The 25,181-nt window shown below is 43.1% G+C and overlaps 1 protein-coding gene across 3 annotated transcripts in view; it reads left to right on the forward strand.

Moving 5' to 3' along the window:
* Nucleotides 1–25,181, forward strand: part of CAPS2 (calcyphosine 2) — a 138,611-nt gene that overhangs the window by 82,025 nt on the left and 31,405 nt on the right. For all 3 annotated transcript variants that reach the window (XM_044280430.1, XM_044280431.1, XM_044280432.1), the window contains one exon: nucleotides 18,684–18,779. In XM_044280430.1, the coding sequence (XP_044136365.1) occupies nucleotides 18,684–18,779 (96 nt within the window). The remainder of the gene's footprint in view (nucleotides 1–18,683; nucleotides 18,780–25,181) is intronic.

The following is a 25,181-nucleotide window of genomic DNA, read 5'->3' on the forward strand; positions in this document are numbered from 1 at the left end:
TGTGTTGGATTTCAATTTGTGGGTAGAACTTAAAAAAATGTGGAAAAGTTCAAGTTGTATGAATACTTTTTCAAAGCACTGTATGTGTGTGTGTGTATATGTATGTGTATATATATATATATATATATATATATATATATATATACATACACTGTATATATAAAGATATACATAAAGTATAATAACAGTCACTGCAAGTCATGAACCGATGGGCAGGCTCCAGATCAACCAGCGCCTATACGGCACTTGGCTGCCATTTATGTCATACAAAGAGAGGTGATGGTAGCAAGACATCCTACCCTAAGGATGTCTTCAATGGAGCTGAGGTCTTTGTTTCAAAACGAATGGGGTCATTTATCAAACTGGTGTAAAGTAGAACTGGCTTAGTTGCCCATAGCAACCAATCAGATTTCATCTTTCATTTTCCAAAAGAGCTGTCATAAATGAAAATGAAAGGTGGAATCTGATTGGTTGCTATGGGCAACTAAGCCAGTTCTACTTTACACCAGTTTGATAAATAACCCCATAAGTGTTTTCTTGTCTCCTGGCCCCTCCTACCCCCACCCAAAGGTTAGTATGCATGTACAGTTACTTCATACTGCAGAAATGCAGCCAGGTATTAGACTTTACTAATCAGCTACATGAAATTAAAGAGGAAGCACAAATTAAAAACTTGCCCTACAGGTGTCCTGTGGTAGATTTGCTCACTGGTGTTGCAGCTGGGCCTGTACATCCTGCACACTTGTAGGTTGCCAAAGCTGGCGTCCCATGAATGCTCAATTGGTGATAAATCTGTTGACCAGGGAGACCAAGGAAGTGTTGCAATCCGGTGGAGGGATTCCCGGGAAACCCTTGCTATGTGTGGGGGAGCATTATCTTGCTGTAAAACTCCAGTTTGAAGCCCTGCAATGAGAGGTAACACATGTGGCCACGGATGTCCTGCACATATCTCTGAGCTGTTAGTGTTCCTTGTATCCCTTCTAGGGGTGACCGACTGCTGTATGCGATGGCTCACCAGATGATCACAATAGCAGTTGGGGTGTAAAGCTCCACAGCAAAAGCAGGATGGAAGTGCATCCCTGACAACCTCCATACTTTAACCCAACTGTGGTGGGATTCCAAAAAGAACCTGGATTGGTCTTAAAGATACTACATTTCCAGTCTGTAGCAGTCCAGGTTTTTCATTATTGACAGCACTGCAAATGAAGGTGATGTGGCAGACTTCAGTGGTGGGACAAGTAATAGGGGCAGGTTACGAATGGTCGGGTGGCACTGCGTGAAGGTATGGGTGCGCGGTTAGCGGACGTCACTCCGGATGCTTGAATGAAGGAAGGAACCGGCACTCCTTTGTACTGCAATTATATCAGGTTTATTCGCCACTCATAGAAGAGGTGACGCGCGTTTCGGCACATGCAAGTGCCTTTATCAAAACAATGTGAGCAGCATTGTCCGAGACTCTCTTCAACCTTATATTTTAATTGGCCTACAGTGCGGCTGCGCTACCTGTGCACATCCCCATACCCACCCATACCCTCTCTTGCACAGCGCCACCATTTGTCAATTCAATTCATGTTGTCAGCGCGAGACCTGGCGCTGGAGGTCACGGGTCTTGCAGGATCACAGAATGACGCAGCGCTGCAGAGGGTATGACGGGATTGCGCACCTTACCGAACTGAAGGCCTCAGCCCGTAAGTACAGACAGACAGAGCGGAATGAGTAGGTAAGTATTATTTTTTTTTTATATGTATACACACACTGGCTTCATACTGGGGAGTAGAGGGGCAGTGTGGCACTGTGGTCTGAATTTAGATAGGGGCGCCCGTGCCGGCCATATGAGGGCAAGGGCAGAAAATCATTCTTTATATACTGAGGGGACAAAATGAAATATATACAGAGAGGGGCAAAAAATAAAATATATACAGTGCGAGAGGGGCAAAATGAAATATATACAGAGGGAGTGGGGGCAAAATGAAATATATACAGTAAGAGAGGGGGCAAAATGAAATATATACAGAGGGAGTGGGGGCAAAATAAAATATATACAGAGGTAGTGGGGCAAAATAAAATAGAGGAAATGGGGTCAAAATTAAATATATTCAGTGAGAGAGGGTCAAAATGAAATATATACATAGGGAGTAGGGGCAAAGTGAAATATATACAGTGAGAGAGGGGGCAAAATCAAATATATACAGAGGGAGAAAAGAGAAAAAGAATACCGAGACAGGAGCCGCACATCTAAAATATATCAAATTTATTTAAAGCAACAGACACGACAAAAAATGGGTTAAAGGGGTTCTGCACTTTCAATTAACTAATGATTTATCCTCTGGATAGATCATCAGCTTCTGATCGGTGGGGGTCCGACACCCGGGACCCCCGCCGATCAGCTGTTTGAGAAGGCAGTGGCGCTCCAGCAGCGCCGCGGCCTTCTCACTGTTTACCGCCGGGCCGCCCGCCCACTGACGTCACGACTTGTATCAACTAGAGTGGGCGCGGCTAAGCTCTGTTCACTTGAATGGAGCTTAGCCGCGCCCACTGTAGTTGATACAAGTCGTGACGTCAGTGGGCGGGCGGCCCGGCGGTAAACAGTGAGAAGGCCGCGGCGCTCCTGGAGCGCCGCTGCCTTCTCAAACAGCTGATCGGCGGGGGTCCTGGGTGTTGGACCCCCGCCGATCAGAAGCTGATGATCTATCCAGAGGATAAATCATCAGTTAATTGAAAGTGCAGAACCCCTTTAAAGAGGACCTTTCACCGATTATGACACTGTGAACTAAGAATACAGACATGTAGAGCGGCGCCCGGGGATCTCACTGCACTTACTATTATCCCCGGGCACCGCTCCGTTCTCCCGCTATGCCCTCCGGTATCTTCGTTCACTAAGTTATGGTAGGCGGAGTCTGCTCTTGTTCTGCTCTAGCGCTGGCCAATCGCAGCGCAGAGCTCACAGCCTGGGAGGTTATTTTCTCCCAGGCTGTAAACTCTGCAATGCGATTGGCCAGCGCTTACAGAAGAACAAGGGCAGACTCCGCCTACTATAACTTAGTGACTGAAGATACCAGAGGGCATAGCGGGAGAACGGAGCGGTGCCCGGGGATAATAGTAAGTGCAGTGAGATCCCCGGGCGCCGCTCTACATGTCTGTATTCTTAGTTCACAGTGTCATAATCGGTGAAAGGTCCTCTTTAAAATCGTTGTATACAACAAATCAGAGCCATGTAAACCATGTATGTGCACATGCCACCCTGGCTCACCACAAAGTCATAAACATGCCCCCACGTCAATGAATGTATCACAATATGAAGTGCATGAAATCAATCAACAATGAATAAAAGGCTGGAATACTTATCATAGAGGTAGCATAGTGGGGGTATGTGTGGTGGTCAGGAAAGAAGCCCAAAGCATATCGCCAGACTTGCTGGCTTACTCAGGAGTGCCTGATCCTAAGTGGCACATAGTCCAATATATATATAGATAATAACCAATAATAATAGTCTTCACCTGCATCCCAGGTGCCCATGTGGAAAGTGGGGGCGGCAACAACCTCGCTTTCATGGAGGAGGAGAGAGGAGGAGGAAGTGGACGGCCCTTCATACCTTCAATAAACAGATGGATATGGCTGTTAAGAAACGCCGAAGCAGACGGCGTCCGGAAGTGCCGTCTGCTCATGCGCACAACCGAGCCGACGCGTGCTGCATTCCAAACAGCGGAAGCAGCAAATCGCGCAGGCTCAGAAGGTACCTGCTGCGTGTCAAGTGCCGGAGGGGAGACGTAGTGGGATTAAAGCGCTGAGGGCGCATGTATGTGGGATACTATGGGTGAACGGACAACAGCGGAGGTAAAGAAAAAAGCAAGCGAACAAAAAATGGGAATAAATTGGCATATACAGACAGTAATTAGATCCCAATGAAAATCCAAGTACAGGTACATGATCCAATATGTTCAAAAAATACACAGAAGGCATATAAAACAAAGGAACACAGAAACATTTACATATTTGTAGAAAACACATGTGAAACGATCTTTTGTGAAAAAATCATCAATTATAATCCATACATTCAATCCAATAAGGGATCAATTGTGATAGTGAAAAATTATTATTGTTAATCAACATGATTAATTTGTGTACAGAGGGGCACCATCAATACCCTACATTAACCCTACATTTTGATAATATTATTAATTCACGCACAGAATTGATTGTCAGTCTAATTAGCCATGATTTACACCTCTTATTATGTGATTAAATAAGTGTCCCTAGTTTATATTCTTTATTCTAAAGTTTTTTCCCCGTTTAGTTTTTATTATTATTATTTATATTTTTATATTTTGTATTTTATTTTTTATATTTTATATTTTTATTTTTTTATTTATTATATTTTTGATATATTTTTGTTCTTTGTTTTTAATCTTTCATTCATTTATTTATTTATTTATTATTATTTTTTTTTTGCCCCCATACAGAAGGAGTGGGGGCAAATTAAAAATCGAGGAAATGGGGGCAAAATGAAATATATTCAGTGAGAGAGGGGCAAAATGATATATATATCTAGTGAGAGAGAGGGGGCCATTGACAAAACTTTGTCAATAACCATGAGGTCCATGACCTACACTAATTGTACATTTTATTATATTATGATAGACAGGGAAGTAAAAATCAGGCATCCCTTTGGAAGTGGTGTTGAAGAGGATCGTTCACGTTTTTTATGTTTTTCACGGTTAACCTTCTCATGATGTGAAGTACCCTCCGCTGATGCTGCCAGAATTTTTCTTTTTTTTGAAGGATCCCTCGTCTGCCCCGCTATGATCTTCCAAAGTTTTGGCACCCAATATGTTAATACTGAGCATTGGCACAGGGAGCAGGAGATCCCAGAATTTCTCTGTGTGTGTCTCCTCCTCCCCGGCTATGACGCAGTCTGTTACCATTGGACCGCTCGGTAGTAACATATTGGGTACCAAAACTTTAGGGGAGCACAGCAGGGCAGACAGGGGGTCTTTAAAAAAAAAAGAAAGAAAGAAAAATTCTGGCAGCATCAGCGGAGCGTACTTCTTTTTTTTTTATATATTTAATATTATACTACAGCGCATTCAAACCTATAGTTTGTCATGGGGCCCATAGAACTCTACTTACACCACTGATTAGCAGTAATAATTCTGTACACTTCAAATGGTGTATAAAGCATCAGGATGATGTAAATGTATACTATGCGTATCTTTAGACACAAGAGTAAGATTTGTTCCACGTTGACCTTTATGTGGCATTATCAAGTGATTGAAATATAACTGGCTGAGAAGCTTATTTGATCCTCAGGATTTTTTTTAAATTTCCATTAGGTGTGATTTATTTTTATACAAGACGTCCACATTTTTTTCTCTCTCATCTAAGGATTTGGAATAGCAAATTTGTCTGCATATCTCAGATTCACATTATTATCACTAGGGATGAGCGAATTAACTTCGGATGAAACATCAATTTATAAAGTTAGTACCCAAAGTCTCGTGAGACTTTGCAAAGTAATAACTTCGGCTCATCTGAGCCAATTCATTCTAATACTGTACGGAGCACTCGCTCCGTACAGTATTGAAACAAAGTTTTATGAAACTCGACTTCAGATGTTTCATCAGAAGTCGATTCGCTCATCCCTAATTATTACCTATGGGGCATTGCAGCTTTGCTTTGATTTGAGTAACAGACTAACAATACTAGATCGTAAGTGGATTATTTCTGTTGCTTTCTAATGGATATAGAAGGACATGCTAGATGCAAGTAATGTCACGTTTGTCAATGTTTTATTCTGTTTGCCATGACTACAGGACTATAACAAGTGAAATAAAAATCATCTCCTTATTGTGTATTGAATAATATCGCTAATTAAAGCCCCTGGCATAGATCTAGTGCATAACAGTTCAGTAGTGTTGGCACAAAGAATCTGAATTATCACCAACTATGATATTGCTCAACCTGGTAGATGATTTTTCATAAATAACATATAAGGTTGCATACAGTTGTGTACAATTTGGATTCTCTAAACTGCAATTCATTTAGGGCTGGCTAGACTGGTTTAACAGATCTTCATCCATGACTCCTGCCAAGAGTTATGGACTTTGCTCCAGATTGTGGTCCCCAGATTAGTCATGGATTGGCATTAGTAGCACTGATAGACTAGCAGCCTAGTCAAGACTGTTGCCAAGGTTCACCAAGAGTAGAGCGTTCAGGATGAGACTGGCCAGAGGTCATAATGGTAGAATAGTCAGGAATGGGGCTGAGGATCAGAGCCAGAAGTAGAAAAACAAGTATTAGATCAAAAGTCCAAGGGGCGAGGAAGAAGCATTATCTGGGAACATGGCTAGGGTCAGGATCACTGTTGGTCAGGAGTCAAACCAGGAACAATAGCACCGGGAGCAGCAGGCAGGACAGGTAATGAACCACAATCAGCAGAGAAGGTATGTCAGGAGGGTTCACCTTTAAATAGCCTGCCAGGCCTGCACAGTAGCCACCATATTCCTGCTCTGAGACTATTTATCCCTACCCGAAGGACTGCCCCAAAACAAAAAGGAAATTCTCAGAAACCACACACAAACCCTGCCCACCTTCTGTTCATCCCTGCCCTATTGCCAGGACTATTGGAAACTGGGAGCCTTGTATCATCTTCAGGTGCCAATTGCCTTAGCAACCGATGCCACCTTTCTGACAGGAGCTGGTACGATAGAGGACAAAGCATCTGGTTACCTAGCAACTGGACACAGTCATTGTCTGTAGCCACTGTAGTCATCAGGAACATGCATGAATCTTCTGTGAGCTCGGACAGACCAAGGCTGGTGTATGGGCTATTATTATCTGTCGAGCGTTCACTTTCAACATGTCTCTACTTTACAGGGACACTTTGCATTGCGTATAGTGAAGTTCTTCATGCAGTGAAAGTAGAAGTGGGTCATAGTATAGTCAGTGTACACCTCCATGGTATCGTAGGATTAAATTATGTGACATTGATTTGCTGCTTCTGAAACAAGTGCTTTTGCATTATGATATAATAAACTGATCCTTGTCTTCAGAATCTGAATGTGCAGTTCCAGGTTTTACTGTGGTCAGAGGAGACTTCTTTAGAGTAGGATACCAGAACAAAATACCTGCTGAAACCTTAACCAGCTGGTACCTCCACAGTGCCAACTCAGTGACCAAAAGAAGTGTATTCCCTGATTCTGAAGAAAAAGCTGAGCGTGAATCTGCATAAGAGCTTAGTAACAATAAATTCTCCCCTGATTTTGACAAATTAATAATTCTATAAACCTTCTTACATTATTCATCACGAGTAACATGCTTCCTATTTTCTTTGAGAACCATATAAACACATCCTGAAAAAAGCCTGCAGAATCTTTACATCCCCCACCCAGGGGCGGACTGAGAACCCTCAGGGCCCCCGGGCAAAATAAATCAAGGGGCCCCCTTACAGGCCCCACCCATGTTCTGCTGCAAGCCCCACCCTTGTCCCTGCAAGCTCATTGAAGTGGTCTGGGTACAGTGTCCCTTTTGCAAATCGAGCTGCAATGTTCTAGAGAAACTGCATTGTTTAAGTTCCAGCAATAAGTCAGCCTCTAGTGGCTGGCAGCCACCTGAGGGCTTCCTGGATTAAAACAGACCTTTGGTCCAGTATCTGACGCTGGACGTCCTCACACCCTGCATGATGACCTCCGGGGTCAAATTTTTCCCCATAGGAAAGCATTGATTCAATGCTCTCGTATGGGGTGATCTAATCTCAGCGTCCATTAGTGAGCCTCTTTAAATAAATTTTTTCAGAAACAGCACACCGATGTAGTTTGTAATTCAACCTTTATTTACCAGTGGTATATTCTCAAGTTATTTTATGACATTTATTGCTGTCTGCAACGTTTCGGGCCCATTTGGTGCCCTTTGTCAAGCTATAAATGCAAAAAAAATAAACACAGGACAATATAATTAAAAACAGAAAGGAAAAAAATTCATATACACATCACTTGGAATTCATATATATACATATATCTCAATTCTCATGAAACATATTATATTATTGCTCCTTAATGGATGGGAATTTTATCCATAATTTGACTATTTTTTCAATAAATCATTCATAATTCATATCCTTCAAAGGACTGTTGCTCATATATGAGGGCTAAGTTAATATCAATTACTAGCATGGTTAGACATATATATGAGAGATGCCCGCATACATCAATTCATTTAAAGAGGGGTTGCGGGGGAGGGGAGGGGTTTGGGTTCTTTGCATATATTGTGCATCAGAATCAAAACTAACATGATTAAAGTAAAATTCATGAGAAATCACAGTTCATAATTCATAACAAGTGAGACATGATTAGACGGCAACATGATTAAGGCATAATTTCAATAGAGCATGATTATAACAAGTGGTATAAAAGGGGGGGGGGGGGGGTTCCGTGGAAAGCAGCACTAGTGGCAGGTTAAATTCATGATTAAACACATGATTACACAGTATAGGCTAGTCAAGGGAAAAAAGGGGGTTGTGCAGTTACACACTACACCCCTGTGGACACCTTAGGGGGGGGGGCGGCTAGCATACATGATCCAATACAATGCAATGTAGGAAAGGAGAGGCATGTGGCACGAGTGAGGACCGTAAGCCCCATCAGTGGTGTCTGTCATCTATTTGCAGCGCATAGTAGCGCATAGTAAGCGGACATAAGTGGTCTAAACTAGCGTACTCTGAAGCAGAGTCCTCTGAAACCGAGTCACGTACCTGGATGGCCGGTCTGTATTTTCACGGCGTGCGGTAACTGCGATGCACGCCGTGGTGTATTTATTCAGAGGCCGGATCGGATATCCGGCCATTGCCGGCATGTGAGGGGTGGGTCAGTGTGATGGGGACGGCCCCCGTGAGGGAGGAGCAAGCAGGCTTCAGGTTACTGGGCGCCTGGCGCATGCGCAATAATGCCCTGTGTCCGCGGCGCCATCTTGGCTTCTGGCACTAGAATGGAAAAGAGGGGATCGCGCAGGTCAGGCACTGTAATAAGGTTCCCTATTATGATTTGACATAAGGAGGGGCTAGATCCACTTATAGATGTGACTTCACGTGGGTATACATGATTTTAGCAGAACAATCAGTGTAGGGCACAGTTCTCTGAGGTGCCACAGGCCTCTGCGTATCAGACATATACATTTTCAGTTTCAATCTATAACTACATCTACAGGCATACTATACCCAGAACGAGTGGTATACAAGTTAGGACTATGGAGGTCTAAAGTAGACGTTCTATATGGGCCCATAGGGATGCGTGGTGGATGAAGATCCTATTAGGAAGAAAAAGGCACATGGGTTAATTATTCATGAAGATAGGCTAGTTTAAGCATATTTATAATCCTTATTTAGACCTCCTGGACCCAACGTCCCCAGACGGCGGATCCATTGCATCTCTCTCAAGTGTAGCATCTCATCACGATTCCCCCCTCTCCTGGGGGTGGGGACCCAATCGATGACCTGAAAACGTAGTTGGCTGGGCGTATGTTTGTGTTCCTGGAAATGGTGTACTAAAGGGGCTTCTTTCTTGTTAGTGCGGATGTTAGATTTGTGTTGACTGATTCTGTCTTTTATTTTTTGTGTGGTCTCGCCCACATATCCCAGGCCACAAGGGCATTTAATGAGATAAATAACATAGTTTGTCATGCATGAAAAGTGGCCCTTAATATAGTACTTTTTCCCTGATGAGGGGTGGGTAAAAGAATTACCTTTTGTGACATTGCCACACTGCGCACATCCCAAACAAGGGTAGGTGCCCAGGTTGGGGGATCCCGTGATGGTGCGCTGTGCATCCATTTTTGCGGATCCAAAGTCGGATCTCACTAGCTGATCACGGATTATGGGTGGGCGTTTGTAGGACATCAGGGGTTTGGAGTGGAAAATGCTGGGAATACTCCTTTGTAGGATCTGCCAATGTTTGTATATAATTTTTTTGATAGAGGTACTCCAAGTGGAGTAAGTAGTTACACAGGGAATTCTACCATCCTGTTTCGTACTGACTCTAGTTTTAGATTTTAGTAGGTCATCTCTCTTTGTATCACTAACACGCTCTGTGTGACTTTTCAGTATTTGTGCTGGAAAGCCACGAACTGCGAATTTTTGACTCATTTCTGTGAGTCTTCTTTCTGCAGTTGTGGGGTTGGAGACAATTCTTTTTACCCTCATTAGTTGTGAAAGTGGGAGTGAGTTAATTAAACCTGGTGGGTGGTAACTTTCGTATAGTAAGAGAGAATTTCTGTCTGTGGGTTTTGTAAACAGATCATAATGTAGGTGGCTATCTTCTACCTGAAGGAGGACGTCGAGGAACGGAATTCCAGTTTGGCTGGTTTCAAGGGAGAGAGCAATGGATCCCACCGCTGTGTTCAAGTCCCCATGGAAGCTCTGTAGGTCTTCTAGTGATCCCTGCCACAAACAGAAGATATCGTCAATATAACGTAACCAAATTTTAACACATTTATCGAATAATGGATGGGTGTACACAAATTGTTCCTCAAAGGCATTCATATAAATGACCGCGAATGTCGGTGCCACATTGCATCCCATTGCGGTCCCTGCTATCTGTAGAAAGAAGTCTAGATATCCACGGAACTGACTTAACTCTGGTTACCATGGATGTCTCCAGTTTATATACCAATATCCCTACGGAAGATGGTATTCGGACCGTTATGGAGGTCCTGGCTCAACACCAGGAATACTCACCCAGGGAAAACCTGTTTATCCAGGACCTATTGAATTTTGTTTTGAAAAATAACTATTTTCTGTTTGAAGACGACTTCTTTCTACAGATAGCAGGGACCGCAATGGGATGCAATGTGGCACCGACATTCGCGGTCATTTATATGAATGCCTTTGAGGAACAATTTGTGTACACCCATCCATTATTCGATAAATGTGTTAAAATTTGGTTACGTTATATTGACGATATCTTCTGTTTGTGGCAGGGATCACTAGAAGACCTACAGAGCTTCCATGGGGACTTGAACACAGCGGTGGGATCCATTGCTCTCTCCCTTGAAACCAGCCAAACTGGAATTCCGTTCCTCGACGTCCTCCTTCAGGTAGAAGATAGCCACCTACATTATGATCTGTTTACAAAACCCACAGACAGAAATTCTCTCTTACTATACGAAAGTTACCACCCACCAGGTTTAATTAACTCACTCCCACTTTCACAACTAATGAGGGTAAAAAGAATTGTCTCCAACCCCACAACTGCAGAAAGAAGACTCACAGAAATGAGTCAAAAATTCGCAGTTCGTGGCTTTCCAGCACAAATACTGAAAAGTCACACAGAGCGTGTTAGTGATACAAAGAGAGATGACCTACTAAAATCTAAAACTAGAGTCAGTACGAAACAGGATGGTAGAATTCCCTGTGTAACTACTTACTCCACTTGGAGTACCTCTATCAAAAAAATTATATACAAACATTGGCAGATCCTACAAAGGAGTATTCCCAGCATTTTCCACTCCAAACCCCTGATGTCCTACAAACGCCCACCCATAATCCGTGATCAGCTAGTGAGATCCGACTTTGGATCCGCAAAAATGGATGCACAACGCACCATCACGGGATCCCCCAACCTGGGCACCTACCCTTGTTTGGGATGTGCGCAGTGTGGCAATGTCACAAAAGGTAATTCTTTTACCCACCCCTCATCAGGGAAAAAGTACTATATTAAGGGCCACTTTTCATGCATGACAAACTATGTTATTTATCTCATTAAATGCCCTTGTGGCCTGGGATATGTGGGCGAGACCACACAAAAAATAAAAGACAGAATCAGTCAACACAAATCTAACATCCGCACTAACAAGAAAGAAGCCCCTTTAGTACACCATTTCCAGGAACACAAACATACGCCCAGCCAACTACGTTTTCAGGTCATCGATTGGGTCCCCACCCCCAGGAGAGGGGGGAATCGTGATGAGATGCTACACTTGAGAGAGATGCAATGGATCCGCCGTCTGGGGACGTTGGGTCCAGGAGGTCTAAATAAGGATTATAAATATGCTTAAACTAGCCTATCTTCATGAATAATTAACCCATGTGCCTTTTTCTTCCTAATAGGATCTTCATCCACCACGCATCCCTATGGGCCCATATAGAACGTCTACTTTAGACCTCCATAGTCCTAACTTGTATACCACTCGTTCTGGGTATAGTATGCCTGTAGATGTAGTTATAGATTGAAACTGAAAATGTATATGTCTGATACGCAGAGGCCTGTGGCACCTCAGAGAACTGTGCCCTACACTGATTGTTCTGCTAAAATCATGTATACCCACGTGAAGTCACATCTATAAGTGGATCTAGCCCCTCCTTATGTCAAATCATAATAGGGAACCTTATTACAGTGCCTGACCTGCGCGATCCCCTCTTTTCCATTCTAGTGCCAGAAGCCAAGATGGCGCCGCGGACACAGGGCATTATTGCGCATGCGCCAGGCGCCCAGTAACCTGAAGCCTGCTTGCTCCTCCCTCACGGGGGCCGTCCCCATCACACTGACCCACCCCTCACATGCCGGCAATGGCCGGATATCCGATCCGGCCTCTGAATAAATACACCACGGCGTGCATCGCAGTTACCGCACGCCGTGAAAATACAGACCGGCCATCCAGGTACGTGACTCGGTTTCAGAGGACTCTGCTTCAGAGTACGCTAGTTTAGACCACTTATGTCCGCTTACTATGCGCTACTATGCGCTGCAAATAGATGACAGACACCACTGATGGGGCTTACGGTCCTCACTCGTGCCACATGCCTCTCCTTTCCTACATTGCATTGTATTGGATCATGTATGCTAGCCGCCCCCCCCCTAAGGTGTCCACAGGGGTGTAGTGTGTAACTGCACAACCCCCTTTTTTCCCTTGACTAGCCTATACTGTGTAATCATGTGTTTAATCATGAATTTAACCTGCCACTAGTGCTGCTTTCCACGGAACCCCCCCCCCCTCCCCCCTTTTATACCACTTGTTATAATCATGCTCTATTGAAATTATGCCTTAATCATGTTGCCGTCTAATCATGTCTCACTTGTTATGAATTATGAACTGTGATTTCTCATGAATTTTACTTTAATCATGTTAGTTTTGATTCTGATGCACAATATATGCAAAGAACCCAAACCCCTCCCCTCCCCCGCAACCCCTCTTTAAATGAATTGATGTATGCGGGCATCTCTCATATATATGTCTAACCATGCTAGTAATTGATATTAACTTAGCCCTCATATATGAGCAACAGTCCTTTGAAGGATATGAATTATGAATGATTTATTGAAAAAATAGTCAAATTATGGATAAAATTCCCATCCATTAAGGAGCAATAATATAATATGTTTCATGAGAATTGAGATATATGTGTATATATATGAATTCCAAGTGATGTGTATATGAATTTTTTTCCTTTCTGTTTTTAATTATATTGTCCTGTGTTTATTTTTTTTGCATTTATAGCTTGACAAAGGGCACCAAATGGGCCCGAAACGTTGCAGACAGCAATAAATGTCATAAAATAACTTGAGAATATACCACTGGTAAATAAAGGTTGAATTACAAACTACATCGGTGTGCTGTTTCTGAAAAAATTTATTTAAAGCTACAATCTCACTCCGCGGGTGGAAGGAGGTAACAAGAGACGAGCACCCACAAAAGCCATTCAAATTAGACGTGTGCTGAGGTGTCATTACGATTAAGAACATTAGTGAACCTCTGTTAGAAGCAGTGTGGGCATAACTACTGTGAAGGGGGCACATATCTGGGCATAACTACTGTGAAGGGGGCACATATCTGGGCATAACTACTGTGAAAGGGGGCATATATTTGGGCATAACTACTATGAAGGGGGCACATATCTGGGCATAACTACTGTGAAGGGGGCACATATTTGGGCATAACTACTGTGAAGGGGGCACATATCTGGGCATAACTACTGTGAAAGGGGGGGAGGCCCTTCACAGTAGTTATTAATCCCTTTCAGCAGTCCCCCCTTCAGTGAATGGGGGACTGCTGAAAGGGGTTAATAATTGCTGTGAAGGGCCTAGCCGTCTGGGCAACCCCACAGATCATCCCCCCACCCACCTTGTACTTGTTCCACTGATCCGCTACTTGCGGGCTACGTGGGCATGAGTTTAGTCACTTCAGTGCGCAATCCCATCCTGTGGCGCGTGATCCCGCGAGACCCGTGACCTACAGCGGCAGGTCTTGCGGGATCATGCGCTGCAGGACGGGATTGCCCACCGAAGTGACTCAACTCATTCCCGCGCGCCCACAAGTAGCGGAACAATTACAAGAGGGGTGGGGAATAGCCAAATAAAAAAATATTTTGAACCAAAAGGTGTTATGGGGCTCTGTGGATGGCACTGTTGTGGGGGGATCTGTGGATGACACTGTTATGGGGATGATCTGTGGATGACACACTGTTAAGGGGGGATCTGTGGATGGCACTGTTTGGGGGCTCTGTGGATGACACACTGTTATGGGGCTCTGTGGATGGCACTGTTATGGGGGGATCTGTGGATAACACTGTTATGGGGGGATCTGTGGATGGCACTGTTATGGGGGCTCTGTGGATGACACACTGTTATGGGGGGATCTGTGGATGACGCACTGTTATGGGGGGATCTGTGGATAACACTGTTATGGGGGGATCTGTGGATAACACTGTTATGGGGGGATCTGTGGATGGCACTGTTATGGGGGCTCTGTGGATGACACACTGTTATGGGGGCTCTGTGGATGACACTGTTGTGGGGGGGGGGATCTGTGGGTGACACATATATAGCACCTTATGCTATATATGTGTCATCCACAGATCCCCCATAACAGTGTCCCTGTGAGTGAATGATCCCCAATACACTGCGCATGCGCGAAAAAGATGACTTGGCGCAGTAGAGGTTAACAAAATGCAAATATCTAGACCTCTTCAGCACCTCTGTGACGTTTAATTGACAGTATTATGTCTGTATCGTGGAAAATAGTTTTAGGGTCCATTCACACGTCCTGTTTTTTTTCATCCTGAAAAACGGTCCGTTTTTTGCGGATCCGTTGTTCCTGAAAATGTTTCCGTATGTCATCCGTTTTTTGCGGATCCGCAAAAAACGGAAACATGTATACATTTCAATAATCAAATAAAGTTGTTTGGATTTCTTTGAAAAAAAATTGAAAAAAAAAAAAAAAATTTGTTATGTGTTTCCAGGAACGGAATCCGCAAAAAACGGATGACATACGGAATGACATCCGAATGTCATCCGTTTTTTGCGGATCCATTGACTTTGTATTGTACCAGGATCCGATTTTTCAGGACAAGAATAGGACATGTTTTATATTTAAACGGACATGCGGAACGGAACAACGGAAACGGACAGCACACATTGTGCTGTCCGATTTTTTCCAGGACCCATTGAAAATGAATGGGTCCAGATCTGGTCCTGATCTGTTCCTGAAAAAACGGAACAGATCAGGAAAGAAAAAACGGACGTGTGAATGGACCCTTAAGGAAATGAAATAAAGATTAAAAATGTTATATTAGTCAGCACTTCAAGCTAGACGTAATGTAAAACTATCTCCCACAATATAGACATAATACTGTCAAGTAAACGGAACATCGGCATCTGGTGTTGTAATGGCAGCGGGGCCCGGTGCAGTCACTGTATTCTATTACACCGGGCCCCGCTCACTGTAATACTAATATTCCTATGTGAACAACTTGAAATCCCCTGCGATCCTCTCTCTCTCACTCACAAACTCAGTAGCAGGCCGGGCGGCAGCGCAACTCACTGACGTCACGCGCTTGCTCCTCCCACTTTATGAATGAAGCAGGCGGAGCAGGCGTGTGACGTCAGTGAGTTGCGCTGCCGCCCGGCCTGCTACTGAGTTTTAGAGATGGGAAGTTCGGATCTTTTTCATGAATCAGATCTTCGGTTCACTTCCTGAGCCGGCAGAAGCAAGTGAACTGAAGATCAATGCGCATGCTCAGTTCATCGAATCTTCGGTTCACTTGCTGAGTCGGCTCTCAAGTGAACCGAAGGTCTGGAAGGACTCGCTCCTGGCAAACACAGCTCTGCTACAGTGGAGCAGACTGATGTAATTACACTGTATAGTTATTGCAGGGATATAGATAATGGTCTAAGAGTTTATTAGTTGAAAGAATCAAATTAGTCAGAGACTCATTTGATTCTTTGAGTTAAAATAATCCTGTCACTGAGTCCCTGCCAGGCTTCCTGCTCTGCTACATTGCTGCAAGCACCCTGTACACACACAGCTCTGCTACATTGCTGCAAGCACCCTGTACACACACAGCTCTGCTACATTGCTGCAAGCACCCTGTACACACACAGCTCTGCTACATTGCTGCAAGCACCCTGTACACACACAGCTCTGCTGCATTGCTGCAAGCACCCTGTACACACACAGCTCTGCTACATTGCTGCAAGCACCCTGTACACACACAGCTCTGCTACATTGCTGCAAGCACCCTGTACACACACAGCTCTGCTGCATTGCTGCAAGCACCCTGTACACACACAGCTCTGCTACATTGCTGCAAGCACCCTGTACACACACAGCTCTGCTACATTGCTGCAAGCACCCTGTACACACACAGCTCTGCTGCATTGCTGCAAGCACCCTGTACACACACAGCTCTGCTACATTGCTGCAAGCACCCTGTACACACACAGCTCTGCTACATTGCTCCAATCACCCTGTACACACACAGCTCTGCTACATTGCTGCAAGCACCCTGTACACACACACAGCTCTGCTACATGCAATACTATACCATCCCCCTGGACGGACTTGTCGGGAGACAGGGAGCCGCAGAGCAGGAAGCCTGGCAGGGACTCGGTGACACGGTCTCTGACTCATTCGATTCTTTTAACTAATAAACTCAGACGATTCTCTTAGGCTAGGTCTACACGACGACATTTGTCGCGCGACATTTTGTTGCACCAATGTCGCGCGACAATTTTTATAATGGCAGTCTATGGTGTCGCACTGCAACATGCAACATGCTGCGACTGCGACGCAACAGTCGCAGAAAATCCATTCAAGATGAATTTTTCTGCGACTGTCGCGTCGCAGTCGCAACATGTCGCATGTTGCAGTGCGACACCATAGACTGCCATTATAAAAATTGTCGCGCGACATTGGTGCAACAAAATGTCGCGCGACAACTGTTGCGCCCTATGTCGCGCGACAAATGTCGTCATGTAGACCTAGCCTTAGTCCCTGCACGACTCCCCTGTGCTGCGAGTCAGTGCTGGACTGCTGGCTGCCTCTGATTGGTTGGACGGCAGGGAGGGGCGGGGCTAGCTTCCACTGTCGGCTCCTATTACACTGCATGCTGCTGCCTCTATGCTACTGAGTTTGTGAGTACAGAGAGGGAGAGGATCGCAGGGGATTTCAAGTTGTTCACATAGGAATATTACTGTTACAGTGAGTGGGGCCCGGTGTTATGTTATTCTGGGGCGGGCCCTCATCCCGGCCGGGCCCTCGGACCATGTCCGAAGTGCCCGACCGGTCAGTCCGCCCCTGCCCCCACCACTGCTTTCATGTAGTATACGGTAAGCACAATACATTAGCTTCTTTGTTTTCTGGGCAAATATCAGTTTCATGAACATTTGTGTAAAGACAACAGAAAAGCTCCATTAGGGGATTCTTCATCAATAATCATCTCAGATTCCCCTTCCATAGACAGAAATAGACAGCGCATTGATTTTAAGTGGAAGTTTATGGTTTATTTATTCTATTCATTTCTATAGCCTACATATTCCATATTGCTGTACAGAGATTGTCATCACACATCAGCCCCTGTCCCCACTTGGGATCAATATTCTGAATTAACCTATCAATAAGTCATTGGAGTTTGGGAGTAAACTGGAGCACCCCGAGGAAACTCAGACAGACCTCTTTAAAGAGAATTTATCCTATATTTTCTAGGTATTGTAAAGCAAATCTTCATTATCCTAGTACATTTTGTAAAAAAATAAATAAATAAAATCTTTGCAAAAATAAACAAAAAACAGATCTTTTTCATTTCCTCTGCTGCCTCACCCTTATGCTATCCATGAAGAATATAGGACCAGACTTCCGACCCTGGTACCAGCATTTGAAGAAGTGCAGAGTCAGAGCTCATAAGCTTCAGACCTGCTATTTATTAAACAAATTGCCCCCCAAAGCAATTCCTAGGTCAGCGTAGGGTCCAGACCGGTGCATGATCAGCTTCATTCTTCATATATTGTTTTTGTATGATGAAATAAAGGCACCTGTGGATTGTGTTGTTCACTTGGGTGGTGTCTGATCTGTCTGACCTTACTAACAGACTTCTACTATTTTGTGATTTGATTTTATTGATGAAAATAGCTAATGTAGTCATGACTCAATAAAGTCTGCCATGGCTTAACCGCAATAAAATACATCACTTGAAACCATTTAATGTTCTTTACATTTGTATTTTGCATGTTTAGAATTTTCCATTCTTTCCATGAAACTACCCTGTGGCAGAAACAATCTGGATTCCACTGATAAAAAAAGGCATTTTCCTCTTTAAACAAACTGGTTCGATGAAGCTCTGTTTTTCTGTTTTAAGCTTTCTTATACCCCAAATAAATAATTGCTTGTTTAACGGAAATTTGTCACCTTTTGTTCTGTCCTAGAAATGGCCGTGATGCCTGCAGGGAGCTTATTGGGTTCTTTTTCACACATGACAAGTCAGTTACAATCTACGAATATCGTCAGTTTGGCAAGAACAGGTAAGGTGAAAAGAAAAAAAAAAACTGAATAATTCTAGTTTAGAGGTCATGTATGATAATTATAACCTTGCACCAAAATGAAATAGTTATTTGTAGGGCTCCCAGGGCAAAGACCCCCATCAATTTCAATCATCTCTTGAAAGAAAACGAATTTCAAAGTTACAGTTACAGAGAAGGCTGTGGTGTAAAGGGGTTGTCCGGCCTACGAGTCAACAATGCCATTGGCCAAAAAAAAAAAAACTCACCTGCCAATGATTGGGTGCAGCAGTCATGGTGCCAATCCAGTTCCATCTGGGACGAGAAACCGCCAGGAACAAGGCAGCAGCACCAGAATAGCAGGACCGCACATTAATAATTTTTTTCTAAATTGGCCACAGGTTATGATAGAAACATAGAATGTGTCGGCAGATAAGAACCATTTGGCCCATCTAGTCTGCCCAATATATCTGAATCCTATGAATAGTCCCTGGCCCTATCTTATATGAAGGATGGCCTTATGCCTATCCCATGCATGCTTAAACTCCTTCACTGTATTTGCAGCTACCACTTCTGCAGGAAGGCTATTCCATGCATCCACTACTCTCTCAGTAAAGTAATACTTCCTTATATTACTTTTAAACCTTTGCCCCTCTAATTTAAAACTGTGTCCTCTTGTGGTAGTTTTTCTTCTTTTAAATATGCTCTCCTCCTTTACCGAGTTGATTCCCTTTATGTATTTAAAAGTTTCTATCATATCCCCTCGGTCTCTTCTTTCTTCCAAGCTATACATATTAAGGTCTTTTAACCTTTCCTGGTAAGTTTTATCCTGCAATCCATGGACCAGTTTAGTAGCTCTTCTCTGAACTCTCTCTAGAGTATCTATATCCTTCTGGAGATATGGCCTCCAGTACTGCGCACAATACTCCAAGTGAGGTCTCACCAGTGATCTGTACAGCGGCATAAGCACTTCACTCTTTCTACTGCTTATACCTCTCCCTATACATCCAAGCATTCTGCTGGCATTTCGTCCTGCTCTATTACATTGTCTTCCCACCTTTAAGTCTTCTGAAATAATTACTCCTAAATCCCTTTCCTCAGATACTGAGGTCAGGACTGTGTCGAATATTCTATATTCTGCCCTTGGGTTTTTACGCCCCAGGTGCATTATCTTGCACTTATCCACATTAAATTTCAGTTGCCAGAGTTCTGACCATTCTTCTAGTTTTCCTAAATCCTTTTCCATTTGGCGTTTCCCTCCAGGAACATCAACCCTGTTACATATCTTTGTGTCATCAGCAAAAAGACAAACCTTACCATCGAGGCCTTTTGCAATATCACTTATGAAGATATTAAACAAAATTGGTCCCAGTACAGATCCCTGTGGAACCCCACTGGTAACATGACCTTGTTTTGAATGTTCTCCATTGACTACAACCCTCTGTTGCCTGTCACTCAGCCACTGCCTAATCCACTCAACAATATGGGAGTCCATGCTCAATGACTGCAGTTTATTGATAAGTCTTCTATGTGGGACAGTGTCAAAAGCCTTACTAAAATCTAGATATGCGATGTCTACTGCACCTCCACCGTCTATTATTTTAGTCACCCAGTCAAAAAAATCTATAAGATTTGTTTGACATGATCTCCCTGAAGTAAACCCATGCTGTTTTTCATCTTGCAATCCATGGGATTTTAGATGTTCCACAATCCTATCCTTTAATAGGGTTTCCATTAATTTGCCTACTATTGATGTCAGACTCACTGGTCTATAGTTGCTCGATTCCTCCCTACTACCTTTCTTGTGAATGGGCACGACATTTGCCAATTTCCAATCTTCCGGGATGACTCCTGTTACTAATGATTGGTTAAATAAATCTGTTAACGGTTTTGCCAGCTCACCACTAAGCTCTTTTAATAATTTTGGGTGTATCTCATCAGGCCCCTGTGATTTATTTGTCTTCACTTTAGACAGCAAACTTAGAACATCTTCCTCTGTAAAGACACATGCATCAAACGATTTATTAGTCATCCTTTCTAGTGGAGGTCCTTCTCCTTCTTTTTCTTTTGTAAAAACTGAACAGAAGTATTCACACAGAAGTATGATCATTGAGGTTGTGTACTGCTAGGCCAGACAACCACTTTAAGCCCTTAGTTTTGTGAACATGTTTGACGTATGCATTGGGTAATCTCCGGGCACATGTGTGGCATGTATCTCTACGGCTTTTGCTTTTGCCATATGCTGTATAGGAAAGCATAATGCTCCCTTTTTAAAAAAAAATGGGAAACAATTGTGATGCATTGTAAAGGGGATCAGACCCCCAAAAGTTGAAGTCCCGCAGTGGGACAAAAAATAAAGTGAAAAAAAGTTACGAAAATAAAGTTTGACCAAAAAAATTCAAAGTTTCAAATTAAAAAAAAGCTTCCTTTTCCCCAAAATAAAGTTAAAAAAAAGAAAAGTAGACATATTAGGTATCGCCGCATCCGTATCGACCAGCTCTATAAAAATATCACATGACTTAACCCCTCAAGTGAACACCTTCAAAAAATAAAATAAAAACTGTGCTAAAAAAAAACATTTTTTTTGTCACTTTAAATAGTAGCAATCTAACCGTCACCTAAGCCCCTACCTAAGACAATCGCCCAAAAAATAAAAAACTATGGCTCTCAGACTATGGAGACACTAAAACATGATTTTTTTTGTTTCAAAAATGATATTGTGTAAAACTTAAATAAATTTAAAAAAGTATACATATTAGCTATTTCCACCTCTATAACGACCTGCTCTATAAAAATATCACATGACCTAACCCCTCAGGTGAACACGGTAAAAAAAATAAAAAACGGTGTAAAAAAAGCTCTTTTTTTTTGGTCACCTTGCATCACGAAAAGTGTAATAGCAAGCGATCAAAGAGTCATGCGCACCCCAAAATCATACCTATCAAACCGTCATCTCACCCCGCAATAAATGAGAACCTACCTAAGACAATCGCCCCAAAAATTAAAAAACTATGGCTCTCAGGATATGGAGACACTAAAACATGATTTTTTTTGTTTAAAAAATTATATTGTGTAAAACTTAAATAAATGAAAAAAAGTATACAAATTAGGTATTGCCCAGTCCGTAGCGACCTGTGCTATAAAAATATCACATGACCTAACCCCTAATAACATAAAATAAAAATTGTAAAAAAATACTTTTTTGTCACCTTACATCACAAAAAGTGTAATACCAAGCGATCAAAAAGTAATATGCACCCCAAAATAGTACCAATCAAACCATCATCTCATACCAAAAAAAATGAACCCCTACGTAAGACAGTCACCCCAAAAAAATATGGCTTTCAGAATATGGAGACAGTAAAAAATCATTTAAAAAAAAAAAAGGCTTTATTATGTGAAACTGAAACAAACAACCAAAAAGTAGTAATATTTGGTATTGTCGCGTCCGTTACCTCACTGCAGTCCCGGTTGCCATGGTTACTTAGCAATTTGTAGAAGCATCATACTTACCTGCGAGCTGCGATGTCTGTGTCCGGCCGGGAGCTCCTCCTACTGGTAAGTGACAGATCATTAGGCAATGCACCGCACAGACCTGTCACTTACCAGTAGGAGGAGCTCCCGGCTGGACACAGACATCGCAGCTCGCAGGTAAGTATGATGCTTCTACAAATTGCTAACTAACCATGGCAACCGGGATTGCAGTAGCGTCCCGGTTGCCATGGTTACCGATCGGAGCCCCAGCGATTAAACTGGGACTCCGATCGGTACTCTCCACTGCCACCAATGATAGGGGGGAGATTTTAATTAGGAGGGGGATGGAGGGGAGAGGGCCTACTGGCCACCAACGAGTTAACTACAGGGGAGGGAGGGGGGGGGCCCACTGGCCACCAACTAGTTAACTACAGGGGAGGGAGGGGGGGCCCACTGGCCACCAATGAGTTAAAAACAGGGGGGGGGGGGTCTGCCCCCTGTTGCCTGGCAGCACCTGCCAGGCAGGAGGGGGCAGTCATGTACACAGTTTTTTAGTATATTCTAACCTGAAGCGTCCCATCACCATGGGAACGCCTCTGTGTTAGAATATACTGTCGGATCTGAGTTTCACGATGTAACTCATATCCGACAGTATATTCTAACATAGAGGCGTTCCCATGGTGATGGGGACGCTTCAAGTTAAAATATACCATCGGATTGGAGAAAACTCCGATCCGATGGTATAAAGGGACTCCTGACTTTACATTAAAAGTCAATGGGGGACGGATCCGTTTGCAATTGCACCATATTGTGTCAACGTCAAACGGATCCGTCCCCATTGACTTGCATTGTAATTCAGGACGGAGCCGTTTGGCTCCGCACGGCCAGGCGGACACCAAAACGACTTTTTTTTCATGTCTGTGGATCCTCCAAAAATCAAGGAAGACCCACGGACGAAAAAACGGTCACGGACCTACGGACCCCGTTTTTGCGGACCGTGAAAAAATACTGTCGTGTGCATGAGGCCTAAGGTGTGTTTTTTTTTTTTTTTTTAGTTTTATAGTATTTCCTGTAGCTAGTTTAATTTGGACGAGCCCTTTAACACTGCTTATCACAATAGTATAGTGGGAGTTGGGACGTATATCGGACTCTTTAGGCTATTCTAGATGAGAAGGATGGTGATTGCTTCATGACCAGGCACATTTGCCTGGAGCTCTTCCTTAATGCTAATCCTTCCACCAGCTAATTTGGGGATTTTCAACATTAGTGGCTGCCAGATCTTATTGACTTTTGGTGGATATCTGAGGCTGTTGGATAATTTTGACTTTGTTTATTCTCACAAATCCCCTTCAGGCTCTTTTCTCCCCAGTGTGTTAGTGCAATCATAGATTATGTGTCAGGTAATGAGCCCTAGCTTTATAGCAGTAAGTGACGGCCATATGATTCAGTAATGTAGGTTTAAAGAGGTTTTCTGTTTTTGTGTAAATAAAGCTTAACCATTGTACCATGAGTTCTGAAGCGAGGGAAATTTGCTTAATTTGCTGTCAGATAATCCAACACTTGTTTTCAGCACAGAAATGCACCAAAATATAGAATTCCACAAGACCAGAAGTAGGTGCAGAGAAAAGTTAATGTGTTAGCATATTATCTGTTTAGCATGTTTTTGGGCTTTCTTGCTGAATATTTCTTCCATTGCCAGTGAGATAATCTAGAACAGTGGTGGCGAACCTATGGCACGGGTGGGCACCCTCTCTCTGTGGGCACCCGCACCCTGGAAAAGGTCTATTTGTACTAATATTCCTTAGACTTCTCCTGCCATTCATCAGCGCAGGGGCACTATGAACAGCACAGGTAGCACATTGAATGTAGGCAGGCTATTATAGCTAAATGATAAAGTATATGGAAGATGTACTATATTGGTATCCAGGTTAAATTGCCGTGTTGGAACTTTACGATAAATACGTGGGTTTTGGGTTGCAGTTTGGGCACTCACAAGTCCCATTGATGATGGATTAAAATGAGTTTACTGTAGTTTTGGCTTTGCATAAAAACCGTGAACTGTCCATTGTCCACAAACGTACAAGTATTTAGCTGCCAAAGCTGATTTGTTGTTTTTATTTTGTCTTCTAATTTGAAATCATCAGGTCTCTAGAAATCTTTAAACCCTGGGATTTCTGTACCTTTGAGCAGTGTTGTGTTCCATTGGAATGAGTAGAACTGGAAAGGGCAATGGAAGTGCTGCCAACCTAGCTCTGTAGTTCAGCCCAAGCTCAATAGAGCACTGTAGCCCCTTAATTCTGCTTAAATTCCCGCAAATCTGCAAGAAATTTGTGGCAGAATTCACTAGTTAAATGTGGCTTTTTCAAAGATTTTGTAGAGGATTTTAACCAATGTTATACAAATATGCAGCATAAATTGACATGCTGTAGATTTAAAGGGAACCTGTCACCTCTACTATGCTACCCTCACTGAGCGTTTCTAAATGTTCAATGTGTTACCCCAAACATATAAATTACGCTTTTAATTTAATTTGCAGACAAATTCAATAAGTATTATGCATTTTTATACTTCCCGCCTTTTATGTAAATTAACATAACAGTCATATCTTACTTGTGTGCCCAGAGAAGAGTCATGTTTTCAAGCTCTGACTCATCTCAAGTTAATTTGCATATGTATCAAATCAGTTTTTTACACAATAAAAGCACACAGAGCTATGGGGACTCGGTATTGCGGATGTGCTAGCAGCCATTTAGCAACCCGTGTCCTCAGCTCTATACACAAAATCCCGGTGACAGGTTCCCTTTAAAAGCTGCTTTTAAAGGGGTTATCCGCTGTCAGGCTATTGTTGACCAATGTGCAGGTAAGAGACTGTGTGGCACTTACTAATGTAGCCTTTGTTGACATTCTGTGTTTCAAAAGACATGTCCCATTGTGGGAAAATCTTGTGTGCTG

This window comes from Bufo gargarizans, chromosome 2, assembly GCF_014858855.1.
Source record: "Bufo gargarizans isolate SCDJY-AF-19 chromosome 2, ASM1485885v1, whole genome shotgun sequence".
In the NCBI taxonomy this organism is placed as follows: Eukaryota; Metazoa; Chordata; class Amphibia; order Anura; family Bufonidae; genus Bufo; species Bufo gargarizans.